Source organism: Xyrauchen texanus, chromosome 8, assembly GCF_025860055.1.
Source record: "Xyrauchen texanus isolate HMW12.3.18 chromosome 8, RBS_HiC_50CHRs, whole genome shotgun sequence".
Lineage (NCBI taxonomy): Eukaryota > Metazoa > Chordata > Actinopteri > Cypriniformes > Catostomidae > Xyrauchen > Xyrauchen texanus.
Window position 1 is genome coordinate 3,783,420 of NC_068283.1, and position 22,588 is coordinate 3,806,007.

At 37.5% G+C, this 22,588-nt stretch overlaps 1 protein-coding gene across 1 annotated transcript; it reads left to right on the forward strand.

Moving 5' to 3' along the window:
* Window positions 1–754: 754 nt before the first annotated feature.
* On the forward strand, window positions 755–20,131 carry LOC127648022 (peroxynitrite isomerase THAP4-like). The gene is made up of 2 exons (XM_052132582.1): window positions 755–1,267; window positions 19,362–20,131. The coding sequence occupies exons 1-2, from the start codon at window positions 1,069–1,071 to the stop codon at window positions 19,694–19,696; spliced, it is 534 nt and encodes a 177-aa protein (XP_051988542.1). The 5' UTR covers window positions 755–1,068; the 3' UTR covers window positions 19,697–20,131.
* The last annotated feature ends 2,457 nt before the right edge of the window (window positions 20,132–22,588 follow it).

The following is a 22,588-nucleotide window of genomic DNA, read 5'->3' on the forward strand; positions in this document are numbered from 1 at the left end:
ATGAAAGAAAGCCATACACATCTAGGATGACATGATGTTGAGTAGGCTAAATGATGAGAGAATTTTCATTTTTGTTTGAACTATCACATTAACTAAACCATGCATGCATTTGTTTTGCTATATTAGTGAGGACATCTCATAGTAACAGTGATTTTATACCCCTACAGTGTTGTATTTCTGTAGTACTTATTTTTAATAACATGAATCAGATTAAATTAAATCTGATTATAGCTGTAGTAGATTCGATGACGACTATGATATTTGTGGTAAGAACTGTTTATTGTGTCTGAACAACTGATAAAATACCGGACGCATTCACGTGTGTATATTGCCCTCTAGTGGTGACAGCCCAGGAATTGAATAAACAAATATTGTAGGCCTACACACATATCTTAAATACTCCATAAAGAGTGGCTTATAGTGTAACTATACACTTTCTCTAAAGGGAAGCTTTTATATTAGTTCAGCTAATTTTTCTGTAGAGCAGTTGGTAGTTTATCTAGCTATTTGACGAGCATGCCTAACACTAGTTTGCCCCATTTCTATTTTAACGAATGAGAGAAATTCAACGCCCCTTAAGGCGTCAAAAAAAGTCCCACCTTACAGGTAAAAGAGCCAATCAGATTTTAGATACAGATATTGCCTGTCAATCAACTCGAGAATGCACATCATTATTCGATAGACAAGCCGGGGAAATAGCGATGTTTAGCATAATCGGAGCTAAAGAAGCAACATTTATGATGCAAGTGTTGTCATATTTTACTGCTGATTTTAAAGATGTTCTTTGATCGTAATCTTGACCAACAGTTTTGGATTTTTTTTGGAATATAGGAGCTACACTTGTATATACCGCTTGTTTACATTGAAAATAGCTGCCCGTGAGCGTACCAAAGATGGCCACCGAGTGGACTGAATTGCCTTGAAAGTAACTTTGTCCGCAGTCGATGATCAATGATTTAGGAAGTGACGTATTTGTTCCTCAAACGTTTCCGGTTTATCGTGCACGTTCTAAACAACGGTTGGAGACGCTTCGTTCACTATTACTTTGCGGAAAAGTTAACGGGAAAAATGTCAACGTTAAAACTAGGACCATGTTGTTCTGTGGTTGGGTGCTCCTTAAGGCCTGGAACTAACCTACTTTCGGAGATTAAAGTGTTTCGATTTCCGAAAAACAAAGCACAACGGGATGCCTGGATTGCTGCAGTGAAGCGACGCGGTTGGACACCGACTAGTAACTCGAGGATATGTAGCACACATTTTATCTCTGGTAAGAGAACGAACACTTTACCAGTTTGTTAGAAGACAGTTAAGAGTCAGCTTTCCTGTCATTGTTAACACATGTTGATTGGTCTTGATGTGCAGTGAGCACTGACAATGAGTCTATTACTATTGTATTTTGTTTAATGTGCTCTGTAGGCTTTATTTAGGAAAGTAGCAGCTATACTAGATGTGACATGTAGGCATCTAGGCAGCTGACAGATGCAATGTGTCAACAAATTAATAATTTACAATAATGGTGTATTCATTAACATTAGTTTACAAAGCACGTAAAAACATTAAATACGTTTCCATCACTTAATCTTGGTTAATATTAATTCCAACATACAATAATAGGGAAGTGACAGTATTAAGCTAGGGTGACCATATTGTGGTTGTCCAGTAAAAAAAAAAAACATTATTTATGTATTGTAACCTGAATACAATTAATAATGGCAATTAATTAACAAAATAATAACAGGAAAGATTAGGTGCCATTAAAATCCTATTTTGTATGGGTAGCACGTGAATACAATAAACAAAAAATATTTTGCCTATTTTTATGATTTATGCAATTCTATTTAATAAAAAATACCATCCAAATTGAATTGTGTACTGTTAACAAAAATGATTAATGAAAGTTTCATTTTGGTAAAGATTACTTGAAATTGAAGTGTGTAAATCTTAAAACTATTAATATTATTTTGATTGTCCAAATCCTGGACATTTTTAGGCAATTTAAAAATCCCGGCCAGACACTTTTTTCAGGTCCAAAAAAGTGGACAATTCTGGGGAAAAGCGGCTGTACGGTCACCCTATTAAGCCTTCATAAGCCCACATTCTGTTTTATTCTTAAATATACACTGTGGGCCAAAAGTTTGGAATAATGTAAAGATTTTGCTATTATGGAAAGAAATTGGTACTTTTCTTCAACAAAGTGGGATTCAACTGATCACAATGTATAGTCAGGACATTAATAACATGAAAAATTACTATTACAATTTGAAAAAAAATGAACTTCTTAAACTACTTCAGAGAGTTCTCCTCCATGTGCAGCAATGACAGCTTTGCACATCCTTGTCATTCTAGCTGTCAGTTTGTCCAGATACTAGGGCTGCACAATTAATTGAAAACTAATCGCGATTACGATTACATCTGCCATCATGAAAACTGAAGATTACGGCATTCAATTTAAGTCTGCTCTTGTTGCGTCAATGGTTTCTATTTACAACATATTTTTGCAGCGGGTAAATATTCTAACCAATCGCTAACATGTCCGTTAAGCAATGAAATGGCAATGGCCAATCAGAGCCACTTAGATTACTCCTCCGTCCTATCTGTAATGACAACTGATCCTAATATGCAAGTTTTAAAGGAGTCATTGTAATGGGAGAGTTTGTTGCGTTGCTCGAATTCTGTGTACAATTTATTAATGTAATAACAGTTTTGTTTTGTCATGTTAATAAGTAGGCCAATGTGAATTTGATTTGTACAAAATAGCAATAAAATCATTTTAAAAGTCTCCGGCCGCCCCTTATATCACGCTCCCACTGATTCAGCACTGGCCGTGCTTTATCTCGGCCCGGCCACGCCCTCGTCACAATGTCCTCGTCACAATTAACAAACATAAGATAACATGATAAACAGTAGGCCTATAGGTAGGCTACACCATGACACAGGATCTTCATAGTGGTCTTGCAATAATTAGGATCAACAGTGTGATTGCCTGCAGATATGATGAAGTCATTGATGATTTTGCATCAAGGAAAACAAGGAGGGGAAGGTTACATTTTAAATGAGGGATTAGGTGTAATGGCACAGAGTGGCAGCAATCTGTAGGAATTCTGCCATATACTTTATTTATTGACTCTATAATTTAAGTTATGTACTGTATAATGTTAATGTTAATAGATAAATAAATGGCACATTATATAAGGGGCGTTAAGTTGGGTTGCCACGTCCGATCTCTCTTAGGGCAACAAGTAAGCCAGAACTGCCACTGTTCACTCATTAAATGGCGGAATAATCTGACCTGTGTAACATGAGATCATATTAAACTGCAGCCCGTGAGGAAGATGCACTACTAAGAGCTCACAATGATGCAGATAGCAAAGTATGGGCAATACATACTAGATAATTAACACAGAATCAGAATGTTGTTGAGAAATAAAAATCATATGGTGTTCAATAGGAGCAAAACTCGATGTTAGCATATAAAAGTGTTATTTTCTTTCATCAGTATACTTGATTTAAGTTGAAATAATAAGGGAGCAGGTGATCTAAATAAGCACAAACTCTGAAACTAGCATTTTTCTGTGCGCTGTTAGTTTACCGTGTTTTTTGTTTTAGTAACAGACTGGCAACACTGTAGCCACATCGTTACTGTAAAAACCTGATAATAGGTTTGCTGTGTACAGCTGTATACTCAATACTGTAATTGGTAGCTGAGGTATAATACCGTAAAAATATAAATTGTATTATTAATTATTAAAACTGTATAATGTTTTTCCTTTTTATATTAGAGTATGACAAGAATAAGAGAACTGGATCATGACATTTTGTAATTTTATGTAGTAAATGACAACACAGCATATACAGTGATTTAAAAAGGTAACAAGAATACAAATGTATACAGTTTGAATAAGTCTATGTTAGTCAGTACAGGGCCACAGGGATCAATGAAAAGAAAATAATATTTGATCAGTTTTGATGTTAAAGTCATCACACTCAACACTTCCCAAATTTTCTTTTCACATAAGATGCTTACTTGTGCCCAAAACAATGCAATAGTGAATGTGAGTGTCAAAGACACATTTTAAAACATTGAACTACTTTCATTGTGACGCACAGTCTAAAAATCGCAACACTGACGACGCGAGTAACAGCAGAGAGACACACAGCAATAACTAAAAATGTCCCAATATACCAACAGTAGATGGACAATTTTACATTTCTAAATGAAGATTTACCAACAATAACGAATGCTGTAAATGATCTTTGTTCGTTCATTACTTGAAGCATTTGCTAATTTTAAATTGTTTACTAGGGACGTCCCGATACCATTTTTGGAGACTTGAGGATGAGTACCAATATTTCCTTTTCAGTACTCACCAAAACGGATGCCGATCCATGTTTAGGTTTTATTTTATTCTCTTTGTAATGTTGAAGTTTTCAAATACAATACTGTAAAATTACAATACAGTATAGAATTGCACAGAAGAAAAAAAACTCTATATTGACCTGTTTCAGTGACATAAATTTTCCTTGCAGCCTTCATATTTGAAGTGAGAGAAAACAATGGCAGTGAATGTAAAAACACCAGAGAAAGAACATCAAGAAAAACATTTAAAAAAATGCTTTTGATCCATGCGAAGTCCCAGGAAAGGTTTATACAGGTCTGAAGACCGCACACATATTGGCAAATAGAACTTTCATGGACATTTAAAGATATTTTATTCACGATTCATCTCCATTAGGGCTGCACCTAACGATTATTTTTTTTAATTGATTAATCTAGCAACGATTTTTCTAAAGATTGTTTTATTATTATTTCTTGATTAATATAAGAATTAATTAACCCGAATAAATATAAAAAAAAACTTGTCTCATTAATATTTCAATATTTTAATAAATTATCTTCTCTTAGACACAAAAAAAATGTACAAGAAACAAAGTGTGCACTGCAAGGCATTATTCTGCAACAAAAATAGCCGTTTTAACTGTAATCTCCATTTTACAGTCCAACATTTATTTTATTTTTGGAGAGATTTTATGTTGGACTGCTAAACTCGAAGCTGCACAATGTTTTGATATTCCTCCTGAAAGTGACTTGAATTTTACATTTGTTTCATTTATTTTGTTGTTGGATTGCTAAATGTAGATTACTTAAATTTTATTTTGGAGTGATTTTAAGTAAGAACTTGTTCAATTCGAGTAAAAGGAAAGTGCAATCTACATTTAGCAATTCAATAACAAAATCAATTAAACTAAATGTAAAAGTCACTTTCAGGAGGAATATCAAAACAGTCCAACATAAAATTATTTTACAGTAAAATTGGTGCAATTTGAGTAACACTTAAATGTTTTTCTAACAGGAATATCTAAAACTTGTGCATTCTTAATCAACTCTCAGTAAAAGAAACATTTGTAACAAAACAATTCACAAGGTAGGAACCTAATAATGAAAAGTAGGGGTCACAATTGTGAAATTTGGCTGACAATTAATTGTCAAACAAATAATTGTGATTATGACTATGATTACTGTTTTAGGACTATAATGATTAATTGTCTGTTTTAGGCGTTTCACGAATATGATGAATAATTAACATACAAACTCACTATGTGAGTGATTTACTCGCAATGTAGAGGACTGCATGGCCGTTAAATTAAACAGAAAATATTAAATGGACAAATAACAAAATTAGATGACGCATGGTGTAAAGTTACGTTAGCAGCGGTGCAGAAATTACATTTAACATGGGGGTGATGAGGAAACGTTAAAAAAATATATTTTAAGTGACTAATACTAACAGAAACACATGTTTTAATACTATATCATGTTTGGGTGGGGACAAATAGTAAGCAGGACTTGCAGTGCTGCCGTCTTGACAAGCGATGCTTTCGTTCATGCCGGTTGTACGGCTGTGATAAGCCATTTCCAATTTGCATATCTTACACAGCACAACATCGTTGGGTCTCCGGCTAAAATACTCCCACGCTTTAGATCATCATGGGCAAGTTTTATTTAGCTGCAGCTTGTTCTTCGGGGAATCCATGCTTAAACTGGGTGATGCCATTTGAATTATTCCATTGCTACGCACTAGGGATGGGCATTTTTGTCGATTTCTTATTTCGATCGTTGATAGGTCAAAAACGAGTACACGAGGGGCGGGGGCGAGCGGGAGGCGGAGGCGGGGCATGTCCGTCATGGAGATAATGAAAATGTTAAATGAATAAAATAACATGAAAACATGTCTATGAAAACATGAACATATGACTATAACTACTAATATGTTATCGAAAAAGAAACATCTGAAATAGAATAGCTGCATTAGGTGAAGCTGAAGAATAAATGAACTCCAGTCAACTGAAGCACCTTCTATGACGCATCCTATGAGATTAATCAGATATCCAAGATACACAACATAAACGTAACATTACAACTTGTATCTGCACAAAAGCATGCAAATGCAGTTAAGTGCTATAGTCAGAGAGTGTAACTCCCGTTGTGGATACGCTCTTCTAACAGCACGCTGAAACACGGTCAAGCAAAAAGAATTTACAACATTCTATAGTGTTCTCATAATGTTATGTATATTTCTGATTATATTACAGTATTTTCATCTACTTTATCAAGTGATTGCTGACATATTGGCTAAAATTATGAGTAAAACTGACTTAAATTATTGAACAACAGATGATGATTATTGATGAATTATGAATATAATTTAAAGGATATTTTCTTCACGAGATAAAAACTGTGACAAAAAGGTGTTGATTTTCATCATCTCTCCGAATATATGCTATTTCTGTAATACTAAACCTTAATTCTACATTCGTTATTGTAAGTAAAACTAGAGCCAATTCATTTGTTTTATTATATATTATCTTATAAAGGCTTCTAATTTATTTAATATGACTTTTCTCTGTGTTTTTATTATCAGATGTGATTTAAAAATGAACACACATGATTGCTTTTTGGCTACTTTATTCAACTGTAATTTTTTAATTAAACTTTGTCTTCAATATTACTTTAGCAGCGTATTTCAACTGTGCTTTTGAAACAACAACAAAAACAAACAGCTTAGTTTTTATTTTCAAAGCTACAGAAAAAAGATTTAACAAGTTTAAACTGCTAATTGTAAATAAAACGGACAGGATGATTTATAAAACTCAAAACAAAAACATCATGTATATTTACCACGACTGATGAAACTTAAACATAGGCTACATCCTACATATTTTTGTTCACCTGCATAGGTGAGAGGCGTGTGCGGGGTCAATTCACAATTAGCCTGGCGGTGGAAAAAACGTGCTCCGCTGGAACAGATGTCGCAGGAACAGCGAAGTACAATGCTTATCTTGTAAACCGATTCTCATTTACATTCCACCACAGAAAATGATTCTGGTTTACGTAGATTCATGGCTCACATGTGCGTGCACATCTCCTTTCCTCCTTGTCTGCCTGTTAGACTCGTCAACGCACACACACACAAATGCAGCGGAGAAAATGTCAGAGAGAAGCGAGGCGAGGAGGTCTGACATGAGTGTGTGTGTGTGTGTTAAAGCAGTGTTTCTCAACTGGTCTATTTGGACTGGGTCGTGGACAGCAGGGACAGAGCAATGCCATGGTTCTCCCATTGAAGATATTTCGGCGGCCTCCCAAGTGATTTACTATTTAGGGCTGCCTCAGCAGATTTAATGATAATCTCGCGAACAGCTAAAGCAGACATGGGCAATTTACGGCCCGCGGGCTGGATCAGGCCCTCCACATGATTTAATGTGGCCCTTGGCTCATTTATAGTAAAAGAGTTTTTATTTTTTTCATTGGATATTACAGTTAACTTGCATTGGGACCTAACGCATCTCCACGAGCATTTACCATGCTCATGGTTGCTAGATAAGAGGTGCAACACCCCCAGTTTGAGATTTATACTTGCACAAATTGGAAATATTCCGCCTAATGTTATACTTATTTTGTGCAATCTGGCAACCATGCACGTCTCGCTTTCTCCTTTGAACAAAGTTAGCGATCTGTAGTGCAATATTCTGCTCAAGGAAAAGTGTTATGCAGCTACTCCGTGTATATTCTTGATAGGGCTGCACGATATTGGGAAAATATGCGATATGCGATAACGATATTTCTTGCGATATAATATTTCCCTAAAGAAATTCTATTTTTATTAGTCATTTTAAAAATAATACTAAAATAAACAGGTAATAGATATTCTTCAGTTTAAAAAACTATGAATGACTGAAAAACACAATAAAATGCATTACTCTCAAACATTACTTTATTCACATGTAACCATGCAATCATCAAGAGCATTTTTTTAAACAAAATATTCCCTTTCTTGCCTGTTTTTTAAAATAAAATTATTTTTTAATGAAAAAAAAAAATATATATATATATATTTTTTTAAATAAAAATATACTATTAAACAAAGTGTACAGGCCTTAAATACATTTGTATTTAGTGGAAATACTTACATCTTGTCAACATCCACAAGAATAAAATAAGTAATAACATGTAGGTCTAAACCTATATTTCAGCACAATGCAATGCTATATGTGCTTAACAGTGAAAGCAATTTTATTTCAGGTTTTTTGCCAGGAAAACTAGCATATTGACCTTGTTCTAGGGCTGGGATAAACGATTATTTTTTAAACAATTAATCTAGCGATTATTTTTCCGATGCATCGATTAATCTAACGATTCATTTTTTTCCAGTCCGATTCGATTTCGATTCGATTAATCGACTTGTGACAACACCGGTAATACCGGTTTCATCGGGGGTGGGGGTGTATAAAATGTAAAAAAAAAATAAAATAAAAAAAAAAACATTTGCCGGGAGTTTGATTGACTGGCGATCTGATCAATCAATCATAATATGCCATTTTTGTCCGACAAAGTAGTCAGGAGAGAGAAGATTAACGTCGGTGGATTTGAATTTGAGTAATGGATTGTAGGCTACCGTACTGACGTCTTTCCGCGCTAAAAACAACAGTCCTTCTGATGTAGGCTACATTCATGTTTAGCCTATTTGATGCTATAAATTAACCAAGGAAAATATGATCGCTTCACGAGCTGCTGCAACCGGGTGGCGCCTCTTAAGTTGCTGGTGTATTGCCGTGGTGCTAGAATGGAAGGCCATCTCCATTTTGCAAAGACGACATATCACGGAATTGTTTCCTTTTAAATGAAAGAATTCCCATACTTTAGAGGAACGAGTGCATGCCGCCTTGCACTTCTGATAGTCTGAGGAGCCACTCGTGTTTCTACTTCTCGCCAGCGCCGCCTTCTTTGTTTTGGGTCCGACGAATCGACGCGCATATTTTGCGTCGGCGTCATCGATGACGTCGACGCGTTGTCCCAGCCCTACCTTGTTCGGTTTTAAACGTGTGCGTTGGCATGTCACAACATTTCCTGCTGTACTAAAAAGTCTCTCTGAAGGTGAACTAGTTGCAGGTATACAGAGATACTTCTTGACGCATGTGTCGTACATCTGTGGAATTGCGACTTGAGAAAAATAATTTCTCGATGGAAGCTGATATCTCCGGTCCAATTTGTTAATTAGACTCACAAAGCCTTCTCTGCTCACAGTGTTAACAGGCATCATGTCTTTAGCTAAAAAGCGTGTGATAGATTCTGTTAATTCCCTGTGGCATTTCAAAGTTTTTTCATAAGGAGTTACACTTTCAAAACTTTTATTTATGGTTGTCTGTGAGACTCTGCTATTGTTAACCTTACTTGGCATTTCGTTGGCAGTTTTGAGCTTTTTAAGTCGTTATATTGCTCCCTGTGGTTGCGTTCTAGATGACTGTGGAGATTTGTTGTATTTCCTCTCGACGTGGCCACAACTTTTCGGCACGACTTACACAGTACTTGCATTTGGTACACGTCTTCTCTCTTGAAGCCAAAATATTGCCATATTTCAGACGTACTGTTCTTTTTAGCCACAAGTTCGTCGCTGTTGTCATTTTCCGGCTCGCTTGTCTCAACTCCTGCCATTAGTTTTTATTTTCCACCCTCTCTGCTCCGAGCCACTACTAGGTTCTGTGCCGCTAGCCACTGGTGAGTCGGGTATAAGACCCCATTTGATTGGTCAAATTTGGAAACAACTTATGCATGCAACGCACACATGCTTGGCACATAAAAAAAAAAACTATATTTATCGCACCTCTCTGCGATACGGATATCGCATATACTATTATCGCAATAACGATAATTTTTCGATATTTTGTGCAGCCCTAATTCTTGAGGCTGCTTGTGATGTTTGGTGCTACTAATTTCATTAAATAAATTGAATAAATTAAATATAAAAGTAGGTCTTGGCATCATTGACATGCGAGCAAAAGCAAGCCAGAGACAAATATGTATTTTTTTATTTGTGCAATTTAGAAATGTTGACATGCTTGTATGTTAATCTAACTCTTGCAGAAATCATTTATCATAGTCATGCAGGCGGTGTTATTCAGTTGTGTGCTGAAAGTCAAACGTTGACATCAACAATAAAAATGTCACTTGATACATGTCCTTGTACTTGAAAACCATGAACAAAACATTATGCAACATAAAAGGAAATGCAACCCAGGATACATTAAATACAGGTTATGTTTAATCCATGGCAGGTCAACACTTGATGTCCAATGCAAAACCAGTTGAGAAGCACTGAGTTAAAGGTACAGACAGAAGCAGTTCCGCACCTACAGTATAACTGTTAATAATCATAGGACATTACTTCAAAAGCTCACACAGCTGATGTTATTTTTAATTTAGTAGTTCATTTAACATGTAAACTAACATGCTTTAGTTATATATCATGTTATAGTTACATGCTATTTTTATCATGTTTATAATTCCATTTATTCTAATTCTGTTAGCTTTCTTATTTTTTCTATTTATTTTATTTTTAAAAGGAAGACTTTTTTTACACATACTTCAATAAAATAAATGGTTTCAATTATAATTGTTTGCTCAAAAATAAATAAAATAACCGTTCTATTTTCACTAATACTAGTAATTGTGTAATACCATATACTATGATACCGTGATATTTTATGAGATTGTTATCATACCTTGAAAAGCTCATACGATTGCAACCCTAGATGCTGATAAAAGTTGTTGGTGACTTGGAGGATCTTGCTTTAATACGTCGATCGATTACTGTGATGGAAACTAAATTCTCTGAGTTGGTTACAAGAATCGGGGACGTAGAGAGATGGATCAATTATCTGGAGTCATCGGAGAGGGAAATATCTGCTCACCCGATAGTAATTCGGCGAAAAAACTTCTGAATTGTTGGAAGTAGGCAGAGTTATGGTGAAATTCCTAGACAAGCTCTTCCCGAGTCTGCTCAACAACTGGCCATAAGCTGAAATCGAGTGAGCTCACAGAGTCCCGGCTCAGAGATCGGCTGAGGGAGACAGGCCCCATCAATTCTGGCTAAATTTCTGAGATCATCCATTAAAGATCTTGTGTTGCACGAGGTGAGGATCAAAGGAAAGCTTTCTTGGAAGAATCACAGCATTTTCTTGTTCCCAGACTTTGCAAATTCAACAAGAGAGAAACGTGATCGATTCAATGAACGCAAGAAACACTGATGTTTCCGTCCAAACTGAGAATATATATACTAAGGATGGCCGCAAAACATTTACATGCCCACATCAAGCAGTGTCTTTCATAGAGACAATGGGGTGAGTAAACCATTTGGTGTTTCTCATGTGGCCCCCAAGTGAACTTGAATCTCTGAGCATACACTCTACTCTTGTCTCGCTGAACATAGACTTGATCGTCCGAGGAAGCTGGGCACCTTTTTTTCTTTTTGAAATAATATTGGAATAACACTCCTTCATGACAGTTGTGGATGAATCTGCTCGTTCTTTGTGCTTATGCCTCCTATTGGTTGGAGTTTGTTTCCTGGAGTAGTTTTGCAGGACATTGGAGTGATATGGTTCATCTCCTGCACTCATGAACACCGGCTCATTGAACATTTTTTGACTGTCCGAGGAAACTGAACTGCTTTTATTTGTATTTTGAGTACAAAATGAGTTTTCTTTTTGTGGAGGAACACATCCTTCGAGACAGTTTTGTGAATCAATCTACATGTTTTATGTGTTTATTCTGCCTATTGGCTGGAGTTTGTTTTATAGATTATTTTCTGTTGTGGTATTCTTTTTCACAAAATTTGTACAGAAGCACTGCACTTGAGCAATCCGACGGAAAAGTTGTCACGGGGACTCTTGTAGGCGTACATGGACTGTTTGAGTTTAGAGGGATGGACGCCGGTTGGTGCCGTCGTGCGCAGGGTTAATGCGTACATTTTCCTTTTTTCTGTTTGTTTGGTTTGACTGGTATTTATAATTATATTTTTGACACACAGTCAATTTTTTCTAATATGTCAAATGTTAATTTTTAGTGGGTTATCTCTCTATGGTTTGGTCCACCCCATAAAAATAAGAGAGGTTATTTCTCTTCTTAAGTGTAAGAAATATGATATAGTATTTCTTCAAGAAACACATTTTTCCCTGCAGGAAGCTGAAAGATTTGGGAAGATATGGGGTGGACATATTTCCTTTAGTGCTGGCTCAAGTAAGAGCAGGGAAGTCATTGCACTAATAAGTAAGCATCTAAAATTCAAATATCTTAAACAGATTAAAGATCAATTAGGAAGAGTCTTTATTGTTTTAGCAGAAAAATGTTGCAAAGGTTGATTTTGGCTAATATTTACACACCTAACTCTGATGATCAGGGCTTTTTTATTTATCTTGTAGGGATGTTGCAAGCTGCTGGCACCCCTCATGATATAACATTGGGAGGAGACTTTAATCTTTTGATGACTCCGTCCTCATATGGTCAGTAGCGAATGATCAGACTCCGGTCGCTGCCATTGCACCTGATGCCGAAAAGGCGCTTGATATGGTAGAATCGGGTTATCTTTTTAAGATTTTGGAAATATATGGGTTCAGGAATATTGTTAGTAGATTGAGTTACTTTTATAAAACACCCGGTAGCAGCGGTACAAACAAATGGATTAATTTCAGATTATTTTACTCCATCTTTCCCCATTATTGTTCTGTCTTGCACTGGAACCATTAGCGGCCGCGATATGAAAGGAATATGATTTTTCCAGGGGTTGTGGCGGGAGGTATTGCGCATAAGGTTTTGTTTTATGCAGATTATATTTTATTATTTGTCTCTGACCCCACTAGATCTATGCCTTGCCTTCACATAATTATTCATTCCTTTCTCCTTTCTCATTCAAGTTCTCAGGAGTCAATTGGTCTAAATCCGAAGCTTTAGCTCTGACGGCATACTGCCCAGTAACAGCTTTTCAGCCGGGTGCCTTCCAGTGGCCCAAACAGGGAATTTATTATTTGGCCTTTTTATTCCCAGCAAATTTGCCTGATTTAGTTACCGTAATTTCCGGACTATAAGCCGCAACTTTTTTCCCACGCTTTGAACCTCGCGGCTTAAACAATGACGCGGCTAATATATGGATTTTTCCCGCTTTCAAATTTTATTTAAAAAAAAATAAATAAAACATTCTGTGACGTGCTCGGTTTTTTGGCGGCATGAAGCTTTCATTAGACCAATTTGTTTACTGTTTAGATTAAATCGAGCTCGCTCAAATTTCCCATCATTCTGATTACGGTAGTCATTTTGTCACCCTCAAGACACGGAGAAATGCATATTATGCAGCTTTCAAGTTGAAGGCGATTGATCTGGCTGTTGGAAAAGGAAATAGAGCTGCTGCACGGGAGACGTTGGAAACAGCAGCGTGATGAATTGACTCAGTGCAAAAAGACAACTAAAGCTGGGGCTATTCAACTCCGACACCGAAGGAGATGACTTCAGTGGTTCCATGTGCACAAGAGGAGGAAGATAGTGACCAATGACTTTCTTGCTAGGCAACAGTTTACTGCTAATTTTTTTTTTTTTGTTACAAGCCGTGTGTGGCAGCGGGGGCGTGGTCAAGCACCCGTCCGGGAGAGAAAAGCGGTAAGGGCGCTTACACCTGAGCTAATGTCTAACACCTGTGTCTAATTTCAGTAAGCGTGGGAGAGCGGCATAAAAAGGCAGCAGAGAGAGTGTGAGTGAGAGAGTGACAGACACAAACACGTCAGTCTAGTGTTGGCGCATAGAAGACCAAGAATTGAGAAACTTTATAACATTTATTGTAAACAATGCTGTGGCCATTAAAAGCCTTACCTGGAACGTCAAGTGCCCTGCTTCACGTGTCCTTCTTGGGAAAACTGTCACACTGGCACCAGTGTAACAGTTTTCAGCACTTGATGTAAGCGCCCTTACCGCTTTTCTCTCCCGGACGGGCGTTTGACCACGCCCCCGCTGCCACACCGTGTTTCGTTAAAGCCTATTTATTTTTGTTACAAGCCGTGTTTCGTTAAAGCCTGTGTTAAGTTCATTTGTTTCAATGTACCGGTAGGCACCTGCGGCTTATAGACAGGTGCGGCTTATTTATGTTTAAAATAATATTTTTTTTTTAATTTAGTGGGTGCGGCTTATATTCAGGTGCGCTCAATAGTCCGGAAATTACGGTAGTTAATTTTGACCCCTTAATATAAAGGTTTTCGAGCAATGCAGGGCAGGTGGGCTTTTTCTATGGGACATTTATCTATGATTGCGAAGGTACTACCTGCTATAGTCTCTCCTTGTTGATGTCCCCCTCTCATATTTCAAGCAATGCATAGCGAAGTCCTACATTTGGAATGGGAAACATCCCAGATTACATTTCAGTAAATTGCATAGGCCAATTGACAAAGGTTGGCTAGGCCTACCCAATATTTTGTTTTATTATTATGAATTCAGTCTCAGAAATTTGGCTCATTGGTCGCTTCCACCTGAGAGAGAGAGAGACCCTCCCTGGTTTTGTATTGAACGGGAAGTTCTTGCCCCTATTTTGCCACTGCAAAGCCTTTCTATTAAACTAATTGGAGAAGTTAAGTTACACCCATTATCTTGCATTTACACTAGGTATGGACAAAAGTGTCCAAAGTGTTTAATTCTGACATTTATTTAAATGTTGCCTCAAGTTTATGGCTTAACCTCAAATTATGCATTAATAAGTCCCCTTTCTGCTGGACAGAGAGGATTGTGAGGGAGATTACTACACTCGGTGACCTATATGAGAGTGAAGTGTTGAGATCCTTTGAAAATCTGGTTCAACATTGTGGGACTCCCAGGTCTCAGTTTTTTTAGGTATTTACAGCTGCGCACCTGCTCTGTACTATTTTTGGGAATAGCGTACATCCCCTGTGGCAGATACTCTAGAAGTGGTGATTAATGATTTTGGAAAAGGTCTTAATGCATTAGTGTATTACTCCCTGTTAATTCAGAGTCTGGGGGTTGGAGCTTTAACTTCTATCAAGAGATTATGGGAGAAAGATTTAAACTTGGTATTGGAGGAGGGAGTGTGGACTGGGATTCTAAAACACGTCAAGTCTGCATCTAGAGATATGCAATTAAAGATTTTACATCGATTTTATTGGACCCCCTTTTGATTGTATATTGTTCTTAAAGACACACCCACATGCCGGCGATGCCAGTCAGAGGATAGAGACATAACCCATGTCTTTTGGGGGTGTTAAGATCCAGGAGTTCTGGTTGAAAGGGGGGGTAATTTTCTATAATTTGATTCTGCATTGTATTGTAAGGCGGGGTGCCAATGTGTTTGCATTCAAAGGCAAATAGCAAATGCTTCCTGAGGCACCACACCCCACTGAGCGAAGACTGAAAAATCACACCTCATTGTCGCCCTTCCACATCTGTCCCATTCTCTCCCCTCTCCTCCTCCTCATCCATTCCCTTTAAGCCCAGAATCACCCCAAACTCACCTAAGATCTGTATGTACCATATCTGATGTATACAAATAATGTAACTTTTGTAACATGTTTGGTATCATTTAAAATGTCTCGGTGCGTCTGGTATAGTGTTTTGTCCCCAGCTTTATAAAACTTAATGACAACAAAGTTATAAGGTCTATGCCAAATACTGAATAATTCTGGAGGCCTATCCCCCTCCTTGAAGGTTTAACACCAGGAAGCCAAGAACCCTTTCACCCCCAAATTCTCATTGAACAAAGGATAATACCATTTGGTAATGTGTATTCTGTCTGGATATTTAAGGAAGGCTGGCCCAGAGCTCAAGGTTCTCTGTAGTCAGATGATCCCACACCTCAATGTGTGTAACTGTAATAATAGGAATCTGCATTCAGATTTCCCATGCTTTGCAATTACATGTACTTTTCTCAACTGCCAGGTATGTTCTTTGACTTGCTTCTTTAACTTGTGTTTTAAATCCTACCTGGCAAATAAATTGTTACTTTTTGATTTATTCTGTATTCCTCTGAAATCATTTATATCAATACTGGGTCTTTAAAATAGGAGAAACCGCTCTGGAGGAACCGAGCAGGAGAATCCCATTTTAAGAATCATTTCTATCATAACTGAAGCTTTAATGTAGGAGGAAGCCACTTAAAGACTATCAGTTTGAATCTCATTAGAAACTGATCAAAAGGTAAATGAATAGAAGAGGATTCAGAGTAATCAATAACTTAAATGATTAAAATAAAAGAATAATCAGAAAGAATTTAGAGCTTTAATCTAAATCAGAGGTCAACTTAAAATTGGAGTCAGATTAATATAAAATTGGAGTCAGATAAAATTAATAACGGGATGAATTTGTAAAGTGCAAATTATTAACAATAATTGCTTTACTTCAGTGCTCAGAAAAGACAGAACAACGCAGAGACCTTCAAGGGGCAAATCTGTGTATTTTTAGCAGTTTTGCCTGCCATTTTACAGTATGGAATCATTAAAAAATATTTATAATAAAAATAAACCGTCTGAGGTGATTCTGTCTGCATGAATGTAAGAGGTGCTTTTAACTCCTGAACTCTCATTGCAGCACATTGAAGGTATAAGAAATATTGGTCATAAACATGGCTGCGTGGTCATACAGTGATGTCACATGAAACGGGTCAATAAAAATAATACCAAGAGAGCTGACCTGCTGACTTTATTGGATTCAGCAACTGTAACTCAAATTAAAACCTAGATTTTAAAGACTGTCCATCAATAAGGATTATTTTGCAAAATTAAGGGACATATTCTTTTTTTTATGAATAGAAGGATCTCTGCATGTATGGCCCTATCAAATCCAGTCATTTTCAACATAACATTGCATTGTTATTGGCTATGAAGTGCTTTTACTCTATATACAGTGGGGAGAACAAGTATTTGATACACTGATTTTGCAGGTTTTCCTACTTGCAAAGTATGTAGAGAAAATCCTTACAAAAATCCAGAAAATCACATTGTAGGATTTTTAAATAATTAATTTGCATTTTATTGCATGACATAAGTATTTGATACATCAGAAAAGCAGAACTTAATATTTGGTACAGAAACCTTTGTTTGCAATTACAGAGATCATATGTTTCCTGTAGTTTTTGACCAGGTTTGCACACACTGCAGCAGGGATTTTGGCCTACTCCTCCATACAGACCTTCTCCAGATCCTTCAGGTTTCGGGGCTGTCGTTGGGCAATACGGACTTTCAGCTCCCTCCAAAGATTTTTTATTGGGTTCAGGTCTGGAGACTGGCTAGGCCACTCCAGGACCTTGAGATGCTTCTTACGGAGCCACTCCTTAGTTTCCCTGGCTGTGTGTTTCGGGTCGTTGTCATGTTGTTCAATGCTTTTACTGAGGGAAGGAGGTTGTTGGACAAGATCTCGCGATACATGGCCCCATCCATCCTCCCCTCAATACGGTGCAGTCGTCCTGTCCCCTTTGCAGAAAAGCATCCCCAAAGAATGATGTTTCCACCTCCATGCTTCATGGTTGGGATGGTGTTCTTGGGGTTGTACTCATCCTCCTCCTTCCTCCAAACACGGCGAGTGGAGTTTAGACCAAAAAGCTCTATTTTTGTCTCATCAGACCACATGATCTTCTCCCATTCCTCCTCCTGCATCATCCAGATGGTCATTGGCAAACTTCAGATGGGCCTGGACATGCGCTGGCTTGAGCAGGGGGACCTTGCGTGCCCTGCAGGATTTTAATCCATGACGGCGTAGTGTGTTACTAATGTTTTTTTTTTGAGACTGTGGTCCCAGCTCTCTTCAGGTCATTGACCAGGTCCTGCCGTGTAGTTCTGGGCTGATCCCTCACCTTCCTCATGATCATTGATGCCCCACGAGGTGAGATCTTGTATGGAGCCCCAGACCGAGGGAGATTGACCGTCATCTTGAACCTCTTCCATTTTCTAATAATTGTGCCAACAGTTGTTGCCTTCTCACCAAGCTGCTTGCCTATTGTCCTGTAGCCCATTTCAGCCTTGTGCAGGTCTACAATTTTATCCCTGATGTCCTTACACGGCTCTCTGGTCTTGGCCATTGTGGAGAGGTTGGAGTCTGTTTGTTTGATTGAGTGTGTGGACAGGTGTCTTTATACAGGTAACGAGTTCAAACGGGTGCAGTTAATACAGGTAATGAGTGGAGAACAGGAGGGCTTTTTAAAGAAAAACTAACAGGTCTGTGAGAGCCGGAATTCTTTCTGGTTGGTAGGTGATCAAATATTTATGTCATGCAATAAAATGCAAATTATTTAAAAATCATATAATATGATTTTCTGGATTTTTGTTTTAGATTCCGTCTCTCACAGTTGAAGTGCACCTATGATACGAATTACAGACCTCTACATGCTTTGTAAGTAGGAAAACCTGTAAAATAAGCAGTGTATCAAATACGTGTTCTCCCCACTGTAGATCCTCAAAATACAACATTGAAGTTATTTTTTGTCCAATAAAGTGCTGCACAACAGAGCATCCCAGATGTGAGGTATTGCTTGAATATAATACATTTATTATTTTATTATTATTATTACATTGAATATTACATAACTATACAGTAGTGATCTATTCTTGTCAATATAACTAGAGCTTTTATTTGACGGGATACCGAGTGAAGCCGGTTTGTGACTACGCTTCACACCTCCAGAAGAGCAGGTTACGTGACCCATTGTTATTTTAAACCGCAAAAGGTTGCGATTTAATTAACTATATGTAGTCTATATGTAGTAAACATGCAGACAATATATTTATTTAATTATCTTGCAGCCTTTGCATTTTAATAATCACACTATAGTAGGACATGTTGTGGATTTTATTTGTGAACTGACTGTTTATGTAAAGCCATTCGTATGTCAGGCAGTATGGGTTTTTGGTATTGAAGCCTCTTTATGTGTATGAGGAGGACATGAGCAAAGTATTACCATTGGTACATCCCTAGTGTTGGCAGCTGGCTAATTATTGATGTGTAGATGCAGTTTACAGCTTCAGCATGCTACATTTGCTACTTCTGTCTTTAGGCAAGCCATCAGATGACCCTCTAAGTCCAGACTACGCTCCATCAAAATTTCCTCACAAACCTGACCCCTCCAGAAGAATGTTAAGATATCAGAGGTCTGTGAGAAGATCATCAGCATTTCATTCTTCAAAGGAAGAATCAAAAGACATGGTCAGAGTTAAAGAAGAGAAGCCCTACGCAGATGAGTGTCTCTCTATGAGGGGTGATGAAGACCTGCAGAATCCTAACACAAGTTTAAAAGAGCAAGCGAGAAGCCAAGTGTCAAAGGTGGAAATGCGCACCTGTGAGAGAATCATGCCAGCAAGGTACTTTGAAATTGACGTTGTAATTAAGTAGCTGAAATCTGATGTGGATTTAAAGGATGATCAGATCATTCGCTTGTACACTGAAGGATAAGGATTCATGTAGAATTCAAAATGACGACATTTTATGACAAACACTTCAACTTGAAGCGAAGATCCAAAGACACAATGGAACTGTTGATCAAATACTACTTGTGTGTTCTGCATTATTGAATTTGGAAGAGTCGTTTAGTTCAATAGGAAAATATATAAGCGACAAACAAGCTGTTACAAACGATTTCATTGTCGATTGATTGATTGTGTAGAGTATTCACTCTGGTGGCAGATTTAGCACTTGAACAATGTTCCCTTCTCATCCTAGGCTTCTTTTAATTATTATTTTTCTCTTGGTTTTCATTTTAAAATGTGTATGATTCTAATTAAGTTGCCTTACATATCATAAACTTTCCTATGATATTTATGTTTTCTAGTTAGCAATTTATTATTTGATTCTAATGATCTTGGAAAAAATAATAAACGATTCGATTGTTAAATATGAACATTTGCTGTCTTGCAAAAGATTAAATGTAACCTTTTACATTACTCAAATTGCCTTGGGGGTGTTTTCACATTATTTGACTCATTGTGAAGACACTAAACAAAACCATTGCTCACCTGGATGCCATTGAGATGAAACACCTCATGACTGAGCACTGCATGATAGTTGTCTTCGACGTACCTTTACACAAACACATGGTCTCTGCAATCAGGGGCCATGTACAGTGCATCCGGAAAGTATTCACAGTGCTTCACTTTTTCCACATTTTGTTATGTTACAGCCTTATTCCAAAATGGATGAAATTTGGAATGGAAGTTTGTTTGAAATCTTTGCAAATTTATTACAAATTTTTAAAAAAATCACATGTACATAAGTATTCACAGCCTTTGCTCAGTACTTTGTTGAAGCACCTTTGGGATCAATTACTGCCTCAAGTCTTTTTGTGTATGATGCTACAAGCTTGGCACACCTATTTTTGGGCAGTTTCTCCCATTCTTCTTTGCAGGACCTCTCAAGCTCCAACAGGTTGGAAGGGGAGATGTTCAATCGGGTTCAAGTGTGGGCTCTGGCTGGGCCACTCAAGAACATTCACAGAGTTGTCCCGTAGCCACTCCTTTGTTATCTTGGCTGTGTGCTTAGGGTCGTTGTCCTGTTGGAAGATGATCCTTCGCCCCAATCTTCAACTTTCCCTCGATCCTGACTAGTCTGGCCACTCTACCATTCAGGCCTGATTGGTGGAGTGCTGCAGAGATGGTTGTTCTTCTGGAAGGTTCTCCTCTCTCCACAGAGAAACGCTGGAGCTCTGTCAGAGTGACAATCGGGTTCTTGTCACCTCCCTGAATAGAATGCTGCTTTTTTATGTTGAAAATAGCTGAGCGGGAGCATTCCAAAGATGGCCGCTGAGTTAACTGTCTTATGTTGTAAGGGACTTTGGTTTAGGGCTGTCAAACGCTTTATGCTGATTTTAATTTATCTAATGATCATTTTGGGGGAAATGTACTCAATTGTCATGATAATCAAGTCATAATGCACAAAATCACAATAATCCTAAAATTAGGCTTCATTTGATTTTTCTTTATGCAAAATATAATTAATACAAAATATAAGATTGATAACATCACAACACAAACTGAGACAGCTGAAGAAAGCCACCTTTAAACTTTTATTTAGGATAGTTTTTGTATGGTCATTGTTGATCGTATTATTTAAAAAGGGGTCATATAAGTTTTCATACTTTCCCCCTGAGGTCTACTTAAAATGTCAGTCAAGTTGTTTTTGTGTCATAATTTAGTTTTTCATGATAGTTTTTAACTGCCCAATCCATTGAAACAGCCAAATCTGCTTTACAATCCATTCTGAATGTGCTGATGAGACTGAAATGGTAAGAGACCTTCATAAAAAAAGAAATGGAGTTTCTAATCGGGGTATGAAAGGAACACTTAGGCACCATAGTACTATAAATAATAGCGGTTTATAGCCCTTTTAAAACATTCAACTGACTAGCATGGGCGTAGATTCCGGGAAGGATGGGGGTTAGTTAACCCCCAAATAATCTAAACAAAAAAGCAAGCTTATCTAATGTACGAAGGCAGGCTATTCCACAGTTTAGGCCCAGTTACAGATAATGCACAATCTCCTTTTGACTTCAAGCAGGAATGTGGGATCTGTAGGAGAAGTTGGTCCATAGATCTGAGAGCCCTGGAGGAATGCTGATGGACAAGGTGATCTGATAGGGTGGGGCCAAGCCATTTAAGGCTTGAAAAACAAATAGCAAAATCTTAAAATCAATCCTGTATTTACCTCCTTTAAGGTAAATCCTGTACAGGTAACCAGTGCAGAGAAGCCAGAACAGGTGAACTACTTTCCCTCTTCCTAGTGCCAGTCAATTACCTGGCGGCTGCATTTTGGACTTACTGCAGGAGACGTAAAGTAATGTGATTTATTCCAGAGTAAAGGGCATCGCAGTAGTCATGCCGAGATGACATAACATGCCGATGCATGAATAACAGTCTTTGAATCTTAAAGAGAAAGCATAGGTTTTATTTTAGCAATCAGTCTAAGTTGATAAAAGCTGTTTTTCACCACAGCACTTATCAAAGTTCAGTGCAGAATCAAAAATCACTCCTAGATTTTGGACAGTGGGGTGAACAGCTGATGACAAAGATGCCAAGTTGCTTGTAACATCAGAGACTGCATTTGGGGGTCCGAAAACAACTATTTCTGTCTTGTTCTCATCGAGTTGAAGGAAATGTCTTGCCATCCAGCATTTAATTTCCTCCAGGCAAGCAATGATGGAAGAAAATAAATCACCATTAGGACAGAGAGGGACATATAACTGAGTGTCATCAGCATAACAATGATTTGAGATATTATTCTTCTTGAAAATTG